Source organism: Melospiza georgiana, chromosome 1 (assembly GCF_028018845.1).
Source record: "Melospiza georgiana isolate bMelGeo1 chromosome 1, bMelGeo1.pri, whole genome shotgun sequence".
NCBI lineage: Eukaryota > Metazoa > Chordata > Aves > Passeriformes > Passerellidae > Melospiza > Melospiza georgiana.
Window position 1 is genome coordinate 104,694,124 of NC_080430.1, and position 19,309 is coordinate 104,713,432.

At 39.6% G+C, this 19,309-nt stretch overlaps 1 protein-coding gene across 1 annotated transcript in view; it reads right to left on the minus strand.

Moving 5' to 3' along the window:
- Positions 1 to 12,273, minus strand: part of ARHGAP28 (Rho GTPase activating protein 28) — a 72,791-nt gene extending 60,518 nt beyond the window's left edge. Inside the window, exon 1 of the mRNA XM_058030455.1 lies at positions 12,172 to 12,273. Coding sequence (XP_057886438.1) covers positions 12,172 to 12,224 — 53 coding nt within the window. The 5' untranslated portion in view covers positions 12,225 to 12,273. The remainder of the gene's footprint in view (positions 1 to 12,171) is intronic.
- Positions 12,274 to 19,309: the final 7,036 nt, after the last annotated feature.

Consider the following 19,309-nt stretch of genomic DNA (forward strand, 5'->3'; position numbering starts at 1 on the left):
ATGAACAGGAATGCAGACACACAGCACCGTAAAACACACAGAAGGAAGTTTTTTCAAACAAAATCCCTTTACTAGGCAGTGGTTCCAGTGATGCAATCAGAATAGGAAGGAAAGTCTGTGTTGCTTCATTGTTTTGTTTGGATTTTGGGGTCCACTGCTAACTTGTGATAATATTTCCATTTGTAAGTATATTTCTCTGAGTGCAATCCAAAAAAGTGACTGTGATGAATCTAAAAGGAAAAATATCCCATTGAACTTGCTAAGTTTTTCCATCATGAGTGACCATTACAGAATTGCCCCACTCAATTATCTTTCCTGTGTAGCTCAGTAGTTTTTGGCTAAGTTCATTGTTTTCATCAAAGTCCAATAAATGCACAAAATAGATGCAATAGAAATGCAGTTACAGAGAAATTTAATAACTGGTTCATCCCTGTGTGGAATTTAGGAGTTTTTAAATAAGAGAATGGAGTGAATAGGATAAATGACACAAAAGAGAAGAACTGCATTGTATTGAAGATAAAGAGTTTGCAGAATGCTGCCACAAGCATCTAGATCTTCAGAGGCAAGCCCAAAGCCTACTGTCACCAGGAGTTGTTCTAGGTCTGACTTGCAGTGTGGTGAGATGTCAATCACATCTGTAATCCAAAGATTCAACTCTGTCTAGCCTCCACAGTTCAGCAGTTAAAACAAACATGTACTCTTCTCCAGAGTGACTTATCTGATCAGCCCACCACAGCAACCAACTCCAAACAGGATTTTCCAGGTGTCATGAACAGAGCACTGTGTTCTCTCTCTGGCTTTAGATATCATGGTTTAAGTGTGAGACAGGACAGAAATGTCAGCTCAAGCAAAGAGGAATTTTCTGTATGTCTCCCTAACATAAAATGTGCAACAGCAGTCTTGCAAAGTGAGCAAACTCTTTTCATCAAATATGAAACTGATATCGAAGATTAAGAGGTTTCCTTCCCTTCTGTAAGAACATGTCACTCCTCTCACTGTATGTAAGGATGGGTCGTTCACTGTTTATCTCTGAGATCTACTCATCACTTTCAAGTGATCTTCAGGATTTGCTAAGTTTGGTCTGCTATAACCACATTACAGGGCATTACTCATTTTATAGGTACTTAAAAATGATGGAAAAACAGTATAAAGTTTTTAACTAAATGCAGACCATAGAAAAGTATAGAAAAATAAACACTGAGTTTATTATCTTCAGCTATACCAGCTGCTTAAGTCTACTGATGTCAGTGAGTGTTTTAAGACCCTGTGAAGATGGCCAAAGCCATAAATATGTGTTTTCTCTAAAGATACCAGAAGAACTCTTTCCACTGTGTATGATTTTCCTGTTTTTTTCTGGTATCTGGTGCAAAGTGATGTACTTAATTTTAAAGATTAATCCCATACTAAGTTTAAATTTATTCCAAGTCCTCAAAGATTGCCTTTCACGTGTTATCATTATGTCCAGTGAATTAACAGGATATGGCTATTTGTGGGCTTTAGGGTAGCCCTGAAGGTGTGTATGTATCATGTCAGAATTTGGGCCATTCCTATTGTTGCACAGCCTGAGGTCCCCTTGGTTTGTATGAAATACAAAATCTATCCCATTGATGGAAACTCATCACCAATAGTCTCAAAGGAGGTAACTTAATCCAGCCATCCACTCCACTGATATAATTAGGAATGCACTTTGTCAGCCTTTGAGGGTTTAGCTACAGCTGGCTGGGTTCAAGGCAGTCTCAGAAACCAATCTGTTCTTAGTAACACCATCTCCTTCACAAAATTACAGACATACTTTCAGCAGATATACCCAGCTGACTGCTGAATGATGTTTTTCCACCCACTTCTGCAGTGGTCAATGTCTTTTTCAGCATAACTGAAGCACTGAATCAATGCCATGAAATGATTCAGAAACCAAAGGCTGAACTGACAGCTCAAGAATAAAGGTTATAAACCTTATTTACAGTGTTTGAATGTGGCTCAATACAGTTTCTGAACATCATCACATTTCTGATTTGGCTGATGAAATTTAATTAGAAGGGAGATGTTAATGGATATTCAGATGCTGACTGGCCTCAGTCTTGTTTAAGAAATAAAAGGTTTTCAAGCTCTATTCTTCCAGAAAATCAGAACTCTACTTTTCAAATGGATTACCTAAGTTAAAGGGAAAAAACTCTAACCTAATAAAAATGTAAAATCTTCTTTAAATTTATTCATCAGAACTAGTGCTGGATCCCTGCTGTACGCTTGATTGTTCAGCTGGAGTCTACAGGGACTCAGATGATGAATACTTTCATATTGTCGTCAATAAGCTTTTCTAAGTGAGTATCACAAGCAGCGCTCCTTTTTCATGTGTTTTTCCCTTGTAGGAATCTGATTTGCACAAAAGAACAAGTTATTCTGCTATGGTTCAAATAAGTTGGGTAAAGCTTCCCTTCCAGGCTGCAAAGCATTTGAGAAAAATGCAGTGTAACTTTATACCTGTTTATGTACTTAAACCTGAAAATACCCAACCTAACCTATTAATCAGCAGAATGGCTTGTTCAGAAAAACACATACCCTTTTTTTTTCCCCTTATCAGTCCTGAAGCATTAGTTTAAACACTCTGAATTCCAGCCTTCAAGTTCCCTACAGCCGTGTCGGTGGGATGGACACGGCTCCCCAGGGCCAGAAGCCAGCAGCTGAGGTGGTGCATCACCACAGCTGCTTTTTGGCTTGGGCAAAAACTCCGTGCTAACGTGGCCCTACAGCTCCTGGACACAGGCAAAGGGAGCTCAGATTTGCTCGCAGCCCCCCCATGAAAGTATGTTCTGAATTCCTGTGTGCATTCGTTACGTGGCAATCTTGATATCCACTAAAGCCACGGATTTATTATCTTGTTGTTAAACCACACGATGTCAGGCTGAATCTCTTTGGTTTTATATTTTCTTTTCACTGCTTTATTTGGTTCTTTTTTGTCTGTAATGCAGATTTTCAGCAGAATACAGACATCACAGCTGGGCCTTAATACTAATAGTACACAAATTCCAGTGTCCTGTGTCTAAGAGCAAAAAACGCCCTGTGAAATAAAAGAGCAATACACATCCTCCTTACTTCAGAAAGTTTCACATTAGGAGGAGGAGGTTACCTCAGAAAACTACAACTTAACTGTATCTTTTAGAATTCTTGATAGCACTAAGTGTTAATTATAGACATCCTTGTTATCCAAATGAATACCATACCCCATGTTTGAATTTGGAAAGAGAAAATGAGCCTGTAAGGACATCCTATGACAATAAACTCCACGTACAAATGCATGATTACTTAAAACTAGTGATTTATTGTTGCATGACATGTAAGGTAATTAGCTGCAGATTTGCTTATGTTCAGTGTAGACTGGAGCAAGCTGTTTTGGCTTGCATGATCTTACTGCAATGCTGAGTGTGGCACAGTTGACTTCAGGCCAGGGTTGGCTAAATCTTGTAAAACAAATTTAGTAGTTAAAAAAAAGGCATAAGAGATGGAGTCCATTAAGGATGAAATGCATTTTGACCACACAAAATAGCTGCAGAATCAACATCTCTCCCAAAAATATGTGGTGTGCTTCCTAAATACAGAACATGGAGGTCCTGTATGATGAAGAAAGCTCTTCAAAAATTGACATAGGTTCTCTTGTTTGTTTATTTTTAATTGCTACTCTTTCTCAGAGGCAACAGATGGTTTGAACAAATATGCTTGAAGAAAATTCCAGTTAATATTTGACTTGCAGGACAAGTAATTGTAATGTTTGCCATATACTCTGTGAATTGTCAGTGACATACGGGTAACCATAAACTTCATGCTCCATCTATGGGCTTGCACATATTCTACATGCACAGGTAAATTAGAATAAACAAATACTTCCCGAAAATTCAAATTACCAGTAATATTAAAATTCTCATGGGTTAATTGCTTCTGCTAATTGAAAGAAAGGAGAGAAGAAAGCAAGCAAACAAGGCAGCATCAAGGAATTGCAGCAGATCACATGGTCTTATAGTGAAATGCATCCTCTGAGTGGAAGATGTAAGAAAGACCTCATATAAGGCAGACACTATTGTTTCAGCAGGTGACAGAAGATTCCCATGTACTTAAAAGACCTCTTTCCTTTGTTTGGAAGGCTGTCATGGCTTCCTTCTCCCCACTCTCTCTCCAAAAGTGAGAGGGTGCAATTTAAAATCCTGCTGCAGCTTGAGTACCAAGGGCTTCCCTTGTCTCTGTTCATCAGGATAAACTCTCTGCTTCCATTCACCTCCTTGCACATGCATGACATGGGCACCATCTGGCCCAAAATGGCAAGGACAGCCGAGCCTGAAAAACTTTTTGCAGAATGCCCTAAGCCCCCGTGCTCTGTGTTTCACCTGTATTTACAGCAAAGATTTTATAATCATCTCTGATACATTCAGACAAATATTTAGAACTCAAGTTTTCAAAATATTTGAGTGCTGCAATAAGATGACAGGCCTAGTCACTGTTATGTTTTAATCATCTAAGACTTCATATGGATGCCCTATTCTGCAAGAATACTGTTAAAGAAGTCAGCCTGACTTGAGACAGGAGATAGCATAATCAAATCATGCCCTGTAAGTTAAATTAGTGACAAAAATATATGAGCTCTAATGATTTACTCCATTTCTAGTAAATTCAGAGTAATTCCTCTATAACTATACCTAAGTGTTCTTTAATTCAGTCCATATGTACAAAGAAGACTCATATCCCACATGCTGTTTAACTGCCTGATTTATTATTGATTTTTTTATTAAATGAGAATTAAAAAAAAGGACTAATTCATATTGGCTTGAATGCTACAACTATCCAGTACTTGCTCTTATACTAAGGTTAACCTTAAAATGGATCTGTCATTCTCACTTCTAAATTCCCTCTTGACCACTAGGTATGATAATCACTGGGCCAGAAAAGATGATTGGATGGTATTTTGTTCTGAGTTTTCATTCACCAGAGAAGAGAAACTGATGTTGAAGAGGCTCTCCACTGCCATACCTGTGTTTTGCATTGATTATCTCGGAGTCTGGCTCTCTGCAGACTCTGCAGGGGTATAGTTAGCAAAGAACCTACTATTCCATGAGTCAAATTCAGGCCTTTATACATTTCTTATGCCCTTCCCAAGTATGACCATTTGAAAGCTAGTGGTTTTTTTATAACCTCTAGTAAAATATGAAGACTTACAGCTCTAGAGCTTCTTCCATCTCTGGTAGAAAATTTTGAGAGTGACCTGATGGCTGATGTCCTGAGGTTTCATGCACAGGTGTTTAAAACACAGTTCCCTGGCTTGTCTCTTGCTTTAATCTTGCCTTTCATCTGGTTAATGATGTCAACACAGCTGGACTTCTACATCTGATACTTGTTCCCCACATATACTTGTTCTCCTCTGTCTCTCTCTGGTAGGGCACTTCTACCTTCCACAAAAAGACTTACGGTCATTATCTTGCTCATTATCTGCTCAGAGGACCTTCTGCACCAAGAGATTTTAAAAAAGGCCCACCTTCTGCCTAAGCATCCAACATAAGACCATCCTAAACTGGATGATTTTACCCATCTGAAAATCCCACACACCTACAGTAGCTGAGTATTACACAGCATCCTAAATGAGACGACGTAACTGTATTTAAATGAACAAGCTGATAAAAGGCTCCCTGCTCCAGTGTTTATTCCACTCTCCTCAGAGACTCTGACAGCGTCTGGAAAGTTGAGATATGGCAGGGGAAAAAATGAATTACAGAAATGAGGGATCACTCACAGATCATCAATCTTTTCCTTGCATTAATTACAAGGGATGCCAACTCAAGCACTTCTGCTGATCTCTGCTGAAATAGTCCTTCAGGGTGAGAGAGCACTTTTTCAAACAACCTGTCTTTTAAACCACTTCATGTTTTGATTTCAAAATCACTACTTAAAAATGCTATTCCAAACCCCATGTGTTTGGTGGGACTTGAGGCCCAGCTGTAAATTTCCCTGTCACAAAACAAGATTTATGAGTTATTTCTTTTCTGACTCCAGGTCCTTTTATTTGCACACAAGGATGCGAAGCAGGTAACACACCTCGGAATCTGGTCCTTTTTGTGTCCTGCTGTGCTCCCCTCTTCTTCCCACCCCCTTGTATTGTTTTTTGTCTCCCTGTTCTGAGTTCCTAGAACTCAGACAGGACTTGGAAGACCAAGGTGGTATGAGTTGATTTTCACTGAGAAAGTAGGAGGCAGGAAAAGGGGGGCCAAAATGCTAGGTAGGATGCTTTGCCTCAGTCACCACTTTGGGATGAGACTCTGGGTTCTATTCTCTGAGTACCCATCCTGTGCTCTCTGAATGCACCCACCCTGGTGGTACCTGAAGGCTGCAGAGAGCATGGTCCTGCCCCTCTGGCAGATGTGCTGCCAGCTGGGCTGGCTCTGTTGTGCTGGCTGGCCAGCTGGAGCTAGGCATCGCAGTGGGCCAAATGGCTGCTCTACTGTGGTTAGCTGAAATCCAGGGTGTCAGCTTGGCTGTTTGCTGTGGATACCCCACACTATTTCAGGATGTGATTCTATATTTGTACAGCACTAAGCAGATGCTTTTCAGATCCTGCTCTAGCTAAGTACTTTTACTAGTACTCCACAGTCATGTCTCGCAGTTGCCACCTCTCCACATTTTCCACACATTTGCACTGAATTAATAATATGATCTCCTGTGCAAAAGTAACACTGAGGTTGTGGATTCCTGGCAGTTTGTTATGCCAGTGATGTCAGACTGCCAGATGCAATCTGAACATGTCTGTGTAGGGCACACAGGGCTCTCAGGTCCTACTCTTTTTTTTTTGCAGGCAGCTCCAACACTCATGTAATCAGAGATAAGTGACTTAGTTAAAAATGAATGGGGCAGCTGGCTAAATGCTCAACCCAACAAAATGATCAAAGGGACAGTGCCAGATGTTTTTCATTAGCTCTACATATGGAGGTACCAGGGAGAGCAGCAGGAGCACCAAACTAAAAAGAAACCAGAGAAGCCAACTCTAGTTTCAACCATAACATGAGGAGCTGGCTATAAATACTACATTCCTCAGTGTGGCTCCCAGAGGACAAGGATATTTCTAAAACCTACAGGAAAAGCATGTCTGCTATTGTCTGACTTATTTATGTGCATCCTCCTGGTAAATATTTTATTAAAAATTATCATTCTCAGCATCTATAAAAATATACTTTAAAATCATATTTTAGAAAGCTTCTCTAAGTTGCAACAAGGGTTATTTTTTCCATAGAATTTATTTTTTGTGCAGCTGGGGCCAATGCTGTTTTTTCCTAGGCTACTGATTTGTGGGATTTTCTTTACCACATTTAGTACATTTTAAAATTTTAAATTCATAGCTTTGGAGTCCAAGTTACTGCAAAAGGCTCAAGTCATGTCAAGATTTACTGTGGAAAAGGAGCCAGATTTTTATTTTTGTTTTCTGGGTAAGTTTATGATAAGGTGAGATAAACATCCAAAACAGTTAAGGTTGTTTATCCTACATCACCAAGAAGACATTCTTGACATCACTTGTATTCAACTGAGCAGGAGAGCTGCTCAGTCAGCACTGACAGAAATCCAACCCAGATCACCTGGCCCCGGGGCTTACAGACCTTACTTCAGTGTGATAAAATCTCCTTCTGTTGGGATAAAACCTGAGCTGTTCACATAGCTCCTCCTGTCACAAGACGAATTTTGGTGCATAAAGACAGCTCCTGCAGTTGTTTCCTTCCAGGGAATTATTTAATGATGCTTTACCTCACCTTGACATGTATCTGTAGTACCTTGAGGCTTGCAAGGAAGAATGAATCCTACAAAACAATCTGGTGTCATACTTGTCCAGTGTAATGACTTGACTGTCAGCTCCAACTCTGCAAGCCTTAGACTTGGAGAGCAGCAATCCTGGAAGTTGCCAGCAGGGAACTAAATCCACACAGTATTTTTCAGCCAATATAGAAAATATTCCTGTTCTTTTTTGACTTTTGGTTTAGTGATGTCTGCCTGAAAGTCAGACATCCTTCCTGACAGCAGGAGGAGGGAGACATGCTGAATGCAAAGAGATTGGGAAGGCATTTCTCTGAAACAACTGGAAGTACCAGACTTGCAGTTGACTAGGGAAGACAGTATGAAGGGCTCTTGGATCAATAGTGCTGACATCTATTTCGTCCTTTACCTATGCAGCAAGCTCTTAGGTTTGGTAGTATATATGCTGCTCTTTGCATGATTATTGATTGAGAAGGTTACTCCATGTATAAAAAGCTTAATGTGCACTTTAAAAGCTACTCTCACACCATTCTGCAGGAGCAAACCCTATGAACATGCTTTTTCTTTGCCCTAATTCCTATTTCATGCTCACATAAGTGACAGCCACTCATTGCAGTGAAAATGTGATTTGCTGTGCAGGATGAGTTCTGTGCTGGTAGATGTGCTGGTAGCAAACAGAGGAACACGCTAATTATCAAACTGAAGTCAAGGAAAGCTGGAGCATGACTCACTTAGGAATGCTTTGTCTTCCCCTAATTGCATAATTACCTTAGAGAGCTCTCTGGCCATTTGGCATAGAGGTCATGCCTGTTTCCTTTGAGCACAGGAATAACTCCTCCTAGCTACTCCTAACAGGATAAAAAGGGGATGTGAGAAAGACATATGGCCATGGCCCCGCTTTTCCTCTATGCAACCCAGGAGCAGTGTTTGTGCACAACTACAAAGTCCTTCATTCTCTGAAATGAGAAGCCAAAGTTGACCATTATGTAACATAAATTAACACTTTCACCTTTGCACTGAGACAGATCTGTACTGACAGGCATAGTGTGATATTCTGGGTTCTTTGGTGCTGGTATTTATGACATCTATTTTCTAACAAACAGGATTTTAAAAAAGTGATGGAGTTTCCACAAGAACAGCAATCTTTACCACTATACTTGTATGCTGTAGAGCTAGCCTGACTTCCAAGCAAACAAAACAGAGATCTCCCCAACACCTCATTCTCACAAGCAATAAATAAAAAAAATATGACTACTATAAATGCTTATAAAATGCACATAAAAGCAGATGGCAAACTAAGGAAAGAGACCTTAATATCCCATGAGAAAATGGAAAATGAACTTGCTAGTTATATTAGCATTAAAGGAAGGTTTGTCTGGAGAATTCTCCTGGAACTCCAGGATATTCAACAGTGAAGTTTCAGTGCTCATCCCAGCCCATGTATAGAACAGGTTAAATAACTCTTCAAGATGCAACAAACGGGGAGAGATAGAATTGAACTATATGGATAAGTGAAGTCAAGATATTTAAGTCTTCATCATCTCTCTGATGAACTCTTGTTCTGGAGGATGGGTAGCATCTGTGGCCCCTTTCTTAACCACTTTATTGATATTATCCAATGCTACATTTGGAAGCTAGAATTCTCCTTTGCAAACTGGTGATGGCATCATTATGCAGTCTAACTGTTAAACTTTCATCCCACTTTCCTCTTCACTACTTCTATGCATTTTCCATTCTTCACTGCAAACTGATCCATCCTCCATTCAAAGCAATTTAAGCAAATTTTCTCCTTACAGCCCACCACTTAGTATCCCCTAACTTATGATGGAGCATATACCCACTGGGCTTAGAATTGGAAATGCTTGCAGCTGCTGTACTTCATGCTCACCCTGATGCTGGCAGTGAGTTTTAGAAATGCACACAGGATGCCAGCCTTTGAGAGCTGGGCATGAATATGAATCCAAGTGGTCTGATGCATCTGTTAGTATAACCTTTCATATAGATGGGCTACCCAGCTGTGTGTCTGAGTTGTCAAGAGTGTTTAAGATTACTCATTTGTTTAGGGGCTTATAATGGTTACTTGAATCTTTCCTTCTTTTTTTATCAGTGTCTTTTTTAATGGTGAGGAGTGGTGCAGTTAATTGCTGGCTGAGGCTGCATTAGATTCCACTTTTTGTGAGAAAACTCTGATCAGAAGGTTTCCAAAGGGAAAGTTTTTTGCAAGAGAAAACAGCTGGAAGACAACTCCACGCCTGACTCTGGTGAGTGGATCTATTCTAATATAAAGAGTGCATCACTCTAAAGCAAGCAAAATGTTATGAAAAGACGAAGGAAAATGAAGTATCTTGATTTCTAAGAGGAGAGAGAATTGGTCAGCAGTTTACTAAATCAAAGGCTAATATCCAAGACAGATTGTATTCCCATGGATAAACATCTCAAACACAGAGTGCTTTAGAGCTACATGTAACTTAAGCAGCCGACTTCAGGCTCTGGGTTCCAACTGTTTTTGTTATCAAACAAGAAAAGGGTGACACCTCTGTTCTTTTCCTGCTTTTTTGAATTGTTTTCCTGAAGAGTTAAGGAGTTAACACGCCATAGTGTGGGTAGCTGCCCTAGGGATCAAGGAACACCAGACAGAACTTATAATAAAAGCTCTTGCATTAGGATGGTGGCAGAGGAAACTATACAGAAAATGCAGTCCAGGAAAGAGTTCTTAGAAGATGAAGTAGGGATTAAGCCAGAGCCTATTTTACCATTTGCTAAAATACTCAGTGCATTTGCCTTCATGGGTTCTGCATTCCAGAGGACTTCATGCTGGGTTAATAAAATCACTCTCTTGAACAGGCTTTGGAAGCTCAGACAGCCACTGACTGCCCATATGGCAGAATTTGCCTATTGCTATTAGACAGCTGTGGGAAGTTGAAGACAAGAAAGGGGAGACAGCACCAAAATCTTATGGATATGTAGACATGGAGAGAGACACATGGCTTTGGCTCATGGCAGGAGCTTCCAAAATACGTTCCTCATCCAAATGTCAGAATCCGCTTTAGTTATTTTCTTTCAGGAACTGTAATTGGCACTTCTGCTTTTTGTAGGTGATATGCATGTGATTTATGTGTATGATTTAAATCCCCAGACACTCTGAGCTTAAGTATCAAGTGCATTTCAAAACAAGTAGCACACCAACACGAAAACCAGCAAAACACCACATTTCTGTTGCCCACAAACTTAAAGGGAGATTGAGTTTAGTACTCTTCTTAAGGGAAGAGCATAGGGAAAAAAACTAAATTTCCCTGTAACTCAATGCCAAACCACTGCTCTCTGTTTTGAGTAGCAAATGCCATTCTTACTGCGTCTAAACGTCCAGACTCCAGTTTCTTTTCTCAACATGTAATTGTGTATTTTGGTACTGCTCTCCTTACCAGAACAAAGGAGTTATCTTTATGGGACAGCCAGGGAAACACACAAAGAACAGGAAGATGCAGCTAATCTAAATAATGACATTGAAAACAAAATAGCTGTTGGGCTATAAATAAACAATATGAAGTAAATATCATTATTTTTGTTAAGAGAAGAACCAGACTTAATTCATGGAGATAATGTCATCTGCTGTTTCCTTAAACTTCTTATTTTTTCAGTCAAGCCATAATGCAAGATTTGCTACTTTCTTCAACTTTTTACAGTATGAACTTTTATATATCACTTCTTTTGGAGAAAGTTGCAAAACTCAGCATACGTATATTTAGGATAAAGATCAGATTTTCTAAAATAGTAAAACTGCTCAAACCGCTTGGTTTTGAACTGTGCAAATACATGCATTCTTACAAGGCAGGAAGGTAAACATACACGCGACTGCATTAATTAAGACAATACTTAGCTTCCTGCAACACAAAGGAATTTTCGTATTTAGACTGAGTCTTTGGCGACGCAGTCCCCCATTGTGCGTGCAAAGCAAAGCAGCAACCTCAGTTTCACAGAGAGAAGCACAAGGGCTGGTTCTGACCCGGCGAGTGAACGGAGAAGGAATTAAATAATCCTCTAAACCAAAGCCAGAATCAACTTCCTGAGCGCCAAGCTCAGCCGGTCCCACCACCTCACTCTTTGGCAGCACAGTCCTAAACTGTCCGAGCAGAAGCCTGATTCACGTGCCTTCTTTCCTAGGGATTGTCTTGTTGAGTATCCTAGGCAGGAAACTGGTGATTTACAAGATTTAACACAGGCACTCGTGTTTCCCCCTCCCAACCCCAACCCGCACCCCGGGGCTGAATCACTTCCCCGGGAGGGACGAGGAATGAGCGAGGAGCTCTCGAGTGTCCGAGCTCTCTCAGGCTGCCACAGAACACGCGTCCGAGCCTGGCAAACACCGGCCCAGGGCACCGCTCCCCCCTCGGCCTTTACCTGCTGCCGGGCGAGTGGCCGGGGGACACATCCTGCACAAAGCTCTGCTCCATGCCCGGGATCCTGGCGGGGCTGTGGGGATGGTAGGCTGTCAGCACCACGCTGCCCGAGTCCTTCATCTCCATGGTCATAGGCACATGTCGGCCCCGCTGCTGGCGGCAGAGGCGACCCGAGGGCCGGGCGAGGGACCCTGTCACAAGCGCCGGCCCATGGCCTGGCCCGGCGGCAGCGCCCGCCACTGCCGGCTGTCAGCCGAGCTGTGGCACCGGGACACGGCTCCTCTCCCTGTCAGCCAAGCTGAATTAGCATAAATTCAAAAACACCGCCCACAAAACAACCCACGGGGAAGTTACTACGTTCCTAGGAAACGAGAAACCTGAGATAATTCTGCCGTCCTGCAAACGGGACGCTTCCTCCCCGCGCACAGCACTTCTTACTTCTTCCCCCAATAGTTTTGTGCTTACTTTTTTTTTTTTTTTTTTTTTTTTTTTTTTTTTTTTTCTGTTTCTTTTTTTAACAGCAAATTCGTTCCACTCCTCCTGGTCTTGAATTAGTCTAGTCGAAGTGAACCGATCTGGTGGAGAGGAGCGCTACTCAAACACAACAAACACATGGTTTGGTGGAGCAGGGAGAGTTACAAGGGACGCAGAAACCGAGCGGGATCTGCTCCGTTTAAATCACCGGGAAAAAGCAGCGGGAGCTGGGATTTCCTACATGCCGGATCATTTCTATAGCGGGGAACTGCATTTGCTGTCTCCTGAAAACAGATTAAGCTTTCATTTTGCCTGATATGGCTGTGTACATAATTTGAAAGGCACTGGAAAATGAGTGAATTACTTTTACAACAGTGTGTGTTCTTCTGGAGATACAGAATCCTGTAAATAAATACACACCAAGATGCTTGGTAGTTTTTCATTATTTAACTTGATCTCTCTATGTTAATTAAGTGCTTTTCACTCAAAAGCAGACAATCACGAAGAACAATCAGGTTCTAATTCTGGAATAATACTCAGAGAAAACTCTGTAGGACAAAGTGAGAAAATTTGCAAATCCCTTTATTTTCCTCTGCCACTCCTTCAGTGTTTTTTTTTTTTTTAAAGGTTTCTGATAAATGCCAATTCCCGAAAACTATGAAATCATGTGAAGGATGCCCCTAATTTTACTCATTGGACCACAGGTCTCTGAGCACCTTGAGCACAGGTGTGAAAAACCAACCTCAGTGCAGCTTTGTCAGAGCTGCCAGGGCATCCTGAGCTCAGGTTCTCTCCAAAACGCTTGTTGGTCTCCTCTTTTGCATCTCTCTTGAGTGAGGTTGCTCTCTCCAGCACTGCTATACAGTGCTATATTGTGCTGTCAGTCTCTCTGGTGAAGTAGTTCAGGTTTTGAATCACAAAATTAGCTTCTCAGCTCTGCCTTCCCCCTGAGCTGGAGGGACAAGGTGGTTTCGGTCAAACACGTTGCTGCGACTCATGTAGGCAGTGCCCAAGTTAATTTTAAATTAGCCAGCGTAGGACACTGATAAAGGTACACTTGGCAGCACTTCTTGTCAGACTCACCCAGGAAGCATAAATATTTGAATGTACAGAGCCTCTAAGCCTGCTCTTGCTATGCTGTTAAGATATCCTGGATTAAATATTTTCAGGCCAGGTTGCCCGGGATAAAATCACGGCTGCTTACATGGCAGCATGGATACCTTCTAGGAGCTTCCATGCAGCCATGGAGAAATTATAGAAGTGAAGAAGAAGGCTCTGAGCTATCTCTGGAAGCACCACCAGGACCATAGGCAGCGGTTCCACCAGTGATGGCTGGGGTGAATGCAATGACCACTATTCTGTGATTACTTGGATATTCAGTTCCATCCAGGTTTTACATTTTCCTTCCTAGACCAGAAGGTGAGAAATCCCCTTCTCTGATGAGGGGGAGTAAATTGTTAATAGAAATTTATACTTGGCACAAATGCAAATAGATGTTTTGAATATTAATCAGACAAAATGTATATATCAAACAGGATCTGAGAGAGAAAAGAAAGGATAAATATATGTTATAATATATTTGCTGACATCCTTTAAGCACAATTTCTTCACAATTTACTTCAAGAAATTAAACACCCGAAAAAGCATACATAGTGAAAGGAACAAAGAACTATCAAAAAGCGAGTGGGCGTCCTTTAGGAGATCAGGGTGTTGACAAAATATTGGCTTAACTTCAGGAAAGCCTTTTTTCTCTCCTTTCTATCATAACACTAGTCTTTTGGCAGTACCATCAGCCAAAAAGTGATTATTATGTGCTTTAAGCTATGTATAGATAAAGCCCACAGTAGAAATGCAATATATTTATAGTATTATTTTTATTTTCTCTTGCCATAATAAAACCCCTCAAACACCAAAATGATTTAGAAAGTATACAGATACCATCTCAATAGAAAAATACATATAAATAAAGGAGGCCCACACTTATTAAATGGGATTTTCTCTCTAAGAAAAATAAACATGGAAGATTTTATTTGGAGATTTATAAAGTGCTGATGCACAAACTGGAGGCATATATGGAAATGGTAGACTATTTGGCACAAGTACAAATAGATATTTTGAAAACTGATCAACCAAAAGACATGTATCAGACCAAGAGCTAAAAATGTTTATATGCCTAATGGCTCTTGGGGTTAGACATCTGCATATTATTGAAATCCCAAAAATATGCTAAATCAACTAGACACATACATCAGCTTTAAACAGAGTTTTAACTGGGCTCGTGAGCAACCATAAGAAAAGTGTACAAGACAACATGAGCTGGACTCCAGCTCTATCTGAGCAATTCTGTTCCCAGTCGAGAAGTTATTTTCCTGGTTTATAAAGAAACAAGTAGGAAAGTATTTTAATTTAACATGTGTGTGTTTCTGCAAGATTCCTTTGAATACTGGATTTTGAAGTACTCAGGATTGTGAGTGTTTTAATTGTTCTTTCAGATAGTTAATAGCTTTCTAGACCTTTCAAATACTATGCAAATGCCATTTCAAAATATTGTGAGGATGCTTTTGGTGGCAAGAAGTAAAGTGAAGGTGCAGCAAGAGAAGAGTCTGTGGGGAGTCTGTGGCCCATGATCTCATGAGCAACTGTCTTGGGTTTCGTAGGCAAGGGGCTTGTGCTTTCAAATTTTATGTCGTGCTTCTGTCAAGGGGAGTGCTTTGCACTTTCAGACATTTGGCAAAATAATTAATAAAAAATAATTGTATAAGGATTAGTGGGCCTGAACTTGGAAAACTGGGAGTGAGAAATCTTCACTGACCTGTTACTTCAGAAATATACTGTATATTTGTATGATCAAGCCTTCAGCTCGTCTGTTGAAGAGTATCTGTGACAGACACAAGAAATATAAACACACAGAAAGTCACTAGTTCAAGCTTACTGAAATGAAAAAGAAAGTGTCACTGTTGTTAATACAAATTTTGTGTTTTCATTCAATTAATTAATAATCATTTTGGCAGGAAATTGATGGGCTACCTTTGCATAGCACATTTAGTACCTATTGCTTCAAAAGGAACTATAATTTTAAACAGATTTTAAGCAGCCTTTTCTGGTCAAGTTCAAGGGGGTGTTCTTACTTAAAGGAATGGGATTTGTCATCTAGGGGTTCTCGTCCTGACATGGTGGGAGCATTCACCATTAAATTATAAGAGTAGACCCACAGAGCCCTGGAAAGTGGAGGATTCCCCTTTGAACTATGAAACACACAAAAATTTCTGAGTATTGAATTTCATTGCTCATTTCCAGCTTAAATTACCCTGGGCAAAGTTAGACAAAATTAGCAAAACCCAGAAGTTAATTTTGGACCAGATTAATTTCAGCTTGGGTTAGATTAAGTTTTATAAGGAAGCTGTGTAAAGCACAGCATTTTTCTCTGATTAAATCAAGGGGAAATGAGTAATACAGAGAAAAATGTCATCCTAGCTCTGTGTCTAAATTTCAGCATCCCTCTTGCAATAAATTTTGTATCTATCTGTATGAAAGTAACCAAAACCAGAAAATCAAAACCAAAACTGTATTTCTTAATCTTTTTTTGGGGGATGGTGGGGGGGGGCGGGGGCCATGGTGGAGGCAAAGGATATCTCCTACTTCTCTCTAATTTTTTCATTTGGATGGAAGCATGTTTGAGGGGTGGGGAGCAGAAAGCCTCATCCACCAAAGAGTTGGTGGCAGCAGAAAGCACCTGGACAGTCTGAGAGCAAGCAGTGACGCAAACTTGCATAAAAACCAAGGGCAATGGTGTGTGCATCTTCTACTGCTCAATTCACATGAAGAAAGTGTATGAGAAGGGGCTGACTTTGTGTCAGGAGAATTTTCACTGTGTCTTGAGGTCTATATCCTTTCAGATAATTTTATGTGTCATGAAGGATAGTTTTTAATCTTGGTTTAGCCTCTGAACCTTATATTCTGATGTTGGAAGGATTAGAGTCCTTTTTTTCTACTAAAAAGGAGAGCTGTTTGTGTGCCTTGTTGTGGTCAGCTGGGAATGTGAGAGCATGGGTGAGACCTACTGCTTTTATACCACTGAAAAAGTCATAAATCAAAAAAATTAGAGAAAAATCTTTGTTATTCTGATTTGTCTTTTCAAACTGAGAACAGAAACAACAAAAAACCCCTGTTGCTTGTCCTTTAAAAGCAGGTTAATTAACAAAGCTATTTAAGTAAAGAAATCAGGTATTGTGGCAACTGATGGTTTTGCAAAGGTTTGTAATTAAAGTATGAAACAAAACATTCATCTTTGTTAAATATAGCTTCACAAATTGCAGTTCCAGGCTCAATTTAAATATATATCCCATTTTGGTGAATTTTAACATGATCTTTTTAAAATTGATTTACTATGGTTTCTTTTATCCTAGAAAAGATACTAAGTGTAGGAAAAAATATTTAGGCAACTTTGTGCAGTTTCTTGCTTAACAGTGACCCTCATTTATTTTCTAGGAGCCCAAAAGTTGTTTCTCCTTAGCCCAGATGAAACTACCCATATATTATTCCCATGTTAATTATGTTCATAAAAGGAAGCTTCCTTAATCTGTCTGCCACAATGGGGCTTTCTGGAGGTTTACTTTAAGAAAAAGCTCATATCCTTTCATTCATCCATGAGGTTTATGCTCCTTCATGACATGTTGATCTAAGCACTTCAGCTGGGACAGCTGACATCCACAGCTGAATACTGTGGTCTGGTTTTTTTTTGTTGTTGTTCTGAGGCAGTAAGTTAAAATTACATGAAGGAGTGGTAATGTGGTTAAGAAAAGTAGCACTGGGAGAGGCCGGTTCCTTCTTTGAAATGTTCCTCTAAGCACGAGCTGAAAATGGGAATTTGTTTCTGCAGAATGGAAGGGGAAAACAGTTGTGGATAGACAGCAATGAGCATTTTCAGTACATATATCCTGGTACCTCTGAAAGAGCAGAATTGGGTTAGATATTTGAATTTGGTGCAAGGAAATTGAGTCCTTATATTCAGATGATACTGATTTATAAATATTTATAGACTACACATCATACAAATAGGTTAGGAATGAAAAATGAAATAGGAAGATAGGTTTTTGTATAAAAAGCCAACCAGAAAGAGATTTATAACTTCATTCTTTTAAAAAGTACTGTTTTCTAGGGGCCCGTCAAACTCCTAAGAGGCTGTGTATACATGTATGTTTATGTATTTGTTTACGATATGTATATATATTTACATTACACCCCCTCACCCTCAACCTTTATCCACCATTTTAACATTTAAGAAAGGTATTCTTTTTTTTTTTTAGGCTACAAACAAAAAATGCAATTTCTGAAGTTAGTAATGATTTGTGAATCTACCTTTGCCCTTACAGCAGCACTTTGGTAGTATATCCAAACACAAGAAAAAGACTGTTGCCTCTTTCTTTTTACACTCATAAATCACTTTACATTCAGCATTTTTGTAACATTTTTAACCCTGAAACAACAACATTTATTAAGGATGGCTTTAGGTAAAATACAATGGGTATTTCCCCATAACCTTGTCAATGATTTTTCCATTTTGCCATTATGCCATTTCATAGCTGAGGCTGTTTCCCAGGCAGTAGCAGTAGACCACAGCTCTGCTGGTGTATTTGTTCACCAGAGGAGTGCTCTGTTAATGAAACCATGCTTTGAGCTATGGTCTGAGGAAAATGTGAGAAACTTGATGAAGCAAGGTAGAAAGGTGTTAACAGGAACCACTAATGTTCCTCGGGCACATAGCCAGACATGTCAATATCAGCTACCTTGTTTTGATTGCATTCTACTCCTTTTTTTAAATCAAGAGTTTTTTAAATTTACAGAGTCTGCGTTTTTTAAAATTACAGAGTCTAATAGCACTATTAACTGGATTTTTCATGTCTGCATACAAGGGTGAGACCTCAAATTCTCCTTCCTGTCTAGAGAAGAGGGATGTGTTTCAAAAAGCATAGCTTACATCTTCATCCTGCTTTCTGTGGCTTGATGACTTGAATTCCCAAAGTTACTAAATTTACTATTGCCTTTGCTAGGCAAAAGTGAAGAAAGTTCTCTTCTTATCTGCTAATTTCTTCATAGTTCTGCCATATCACCACAGAAATAGTTATAAAGGTTTTCAGAGGAAATCTTATTCTTTTATTGGTCATGCAGCAGTGATATCTCAGAACTTCCCTGCAATACCTGTGTTAGGTAAGTTATTGCACAATGAAGTGAGTTAGATTCAAAAGGGATTTTGCTTTTTTGATAGAGACATTTTTAGATGTTACTAACTTCAAATTTAGATCTACTGCAAAAGTAAATTGATGTATGTTGATTTACAGCAGCTTTAAAGATTTTCAGTAAGAGGAAGCACAAATAAGCCCAATTAAAATCTCTATAAGTAAATTTAATGCTATAATTTACTTGAAAGTTTGTTACAAATTTAAACCCTAATTGTATAATTTATGAACAGTAGGAAGAGGATGTTTTCAAATTTAAAATAAAACAGACTAAATATATCTCAATTAATTTATTATGCAGCAGAAAAGCACTGGATGGCACCATGATTAATATAAATGTATTTTCATTTTGAAATCATATTATCAAAGATCTGCATTCACTTTATAGCATTACTAACTTAAAGACACCTTTGGGAAAGGCATGTTTCA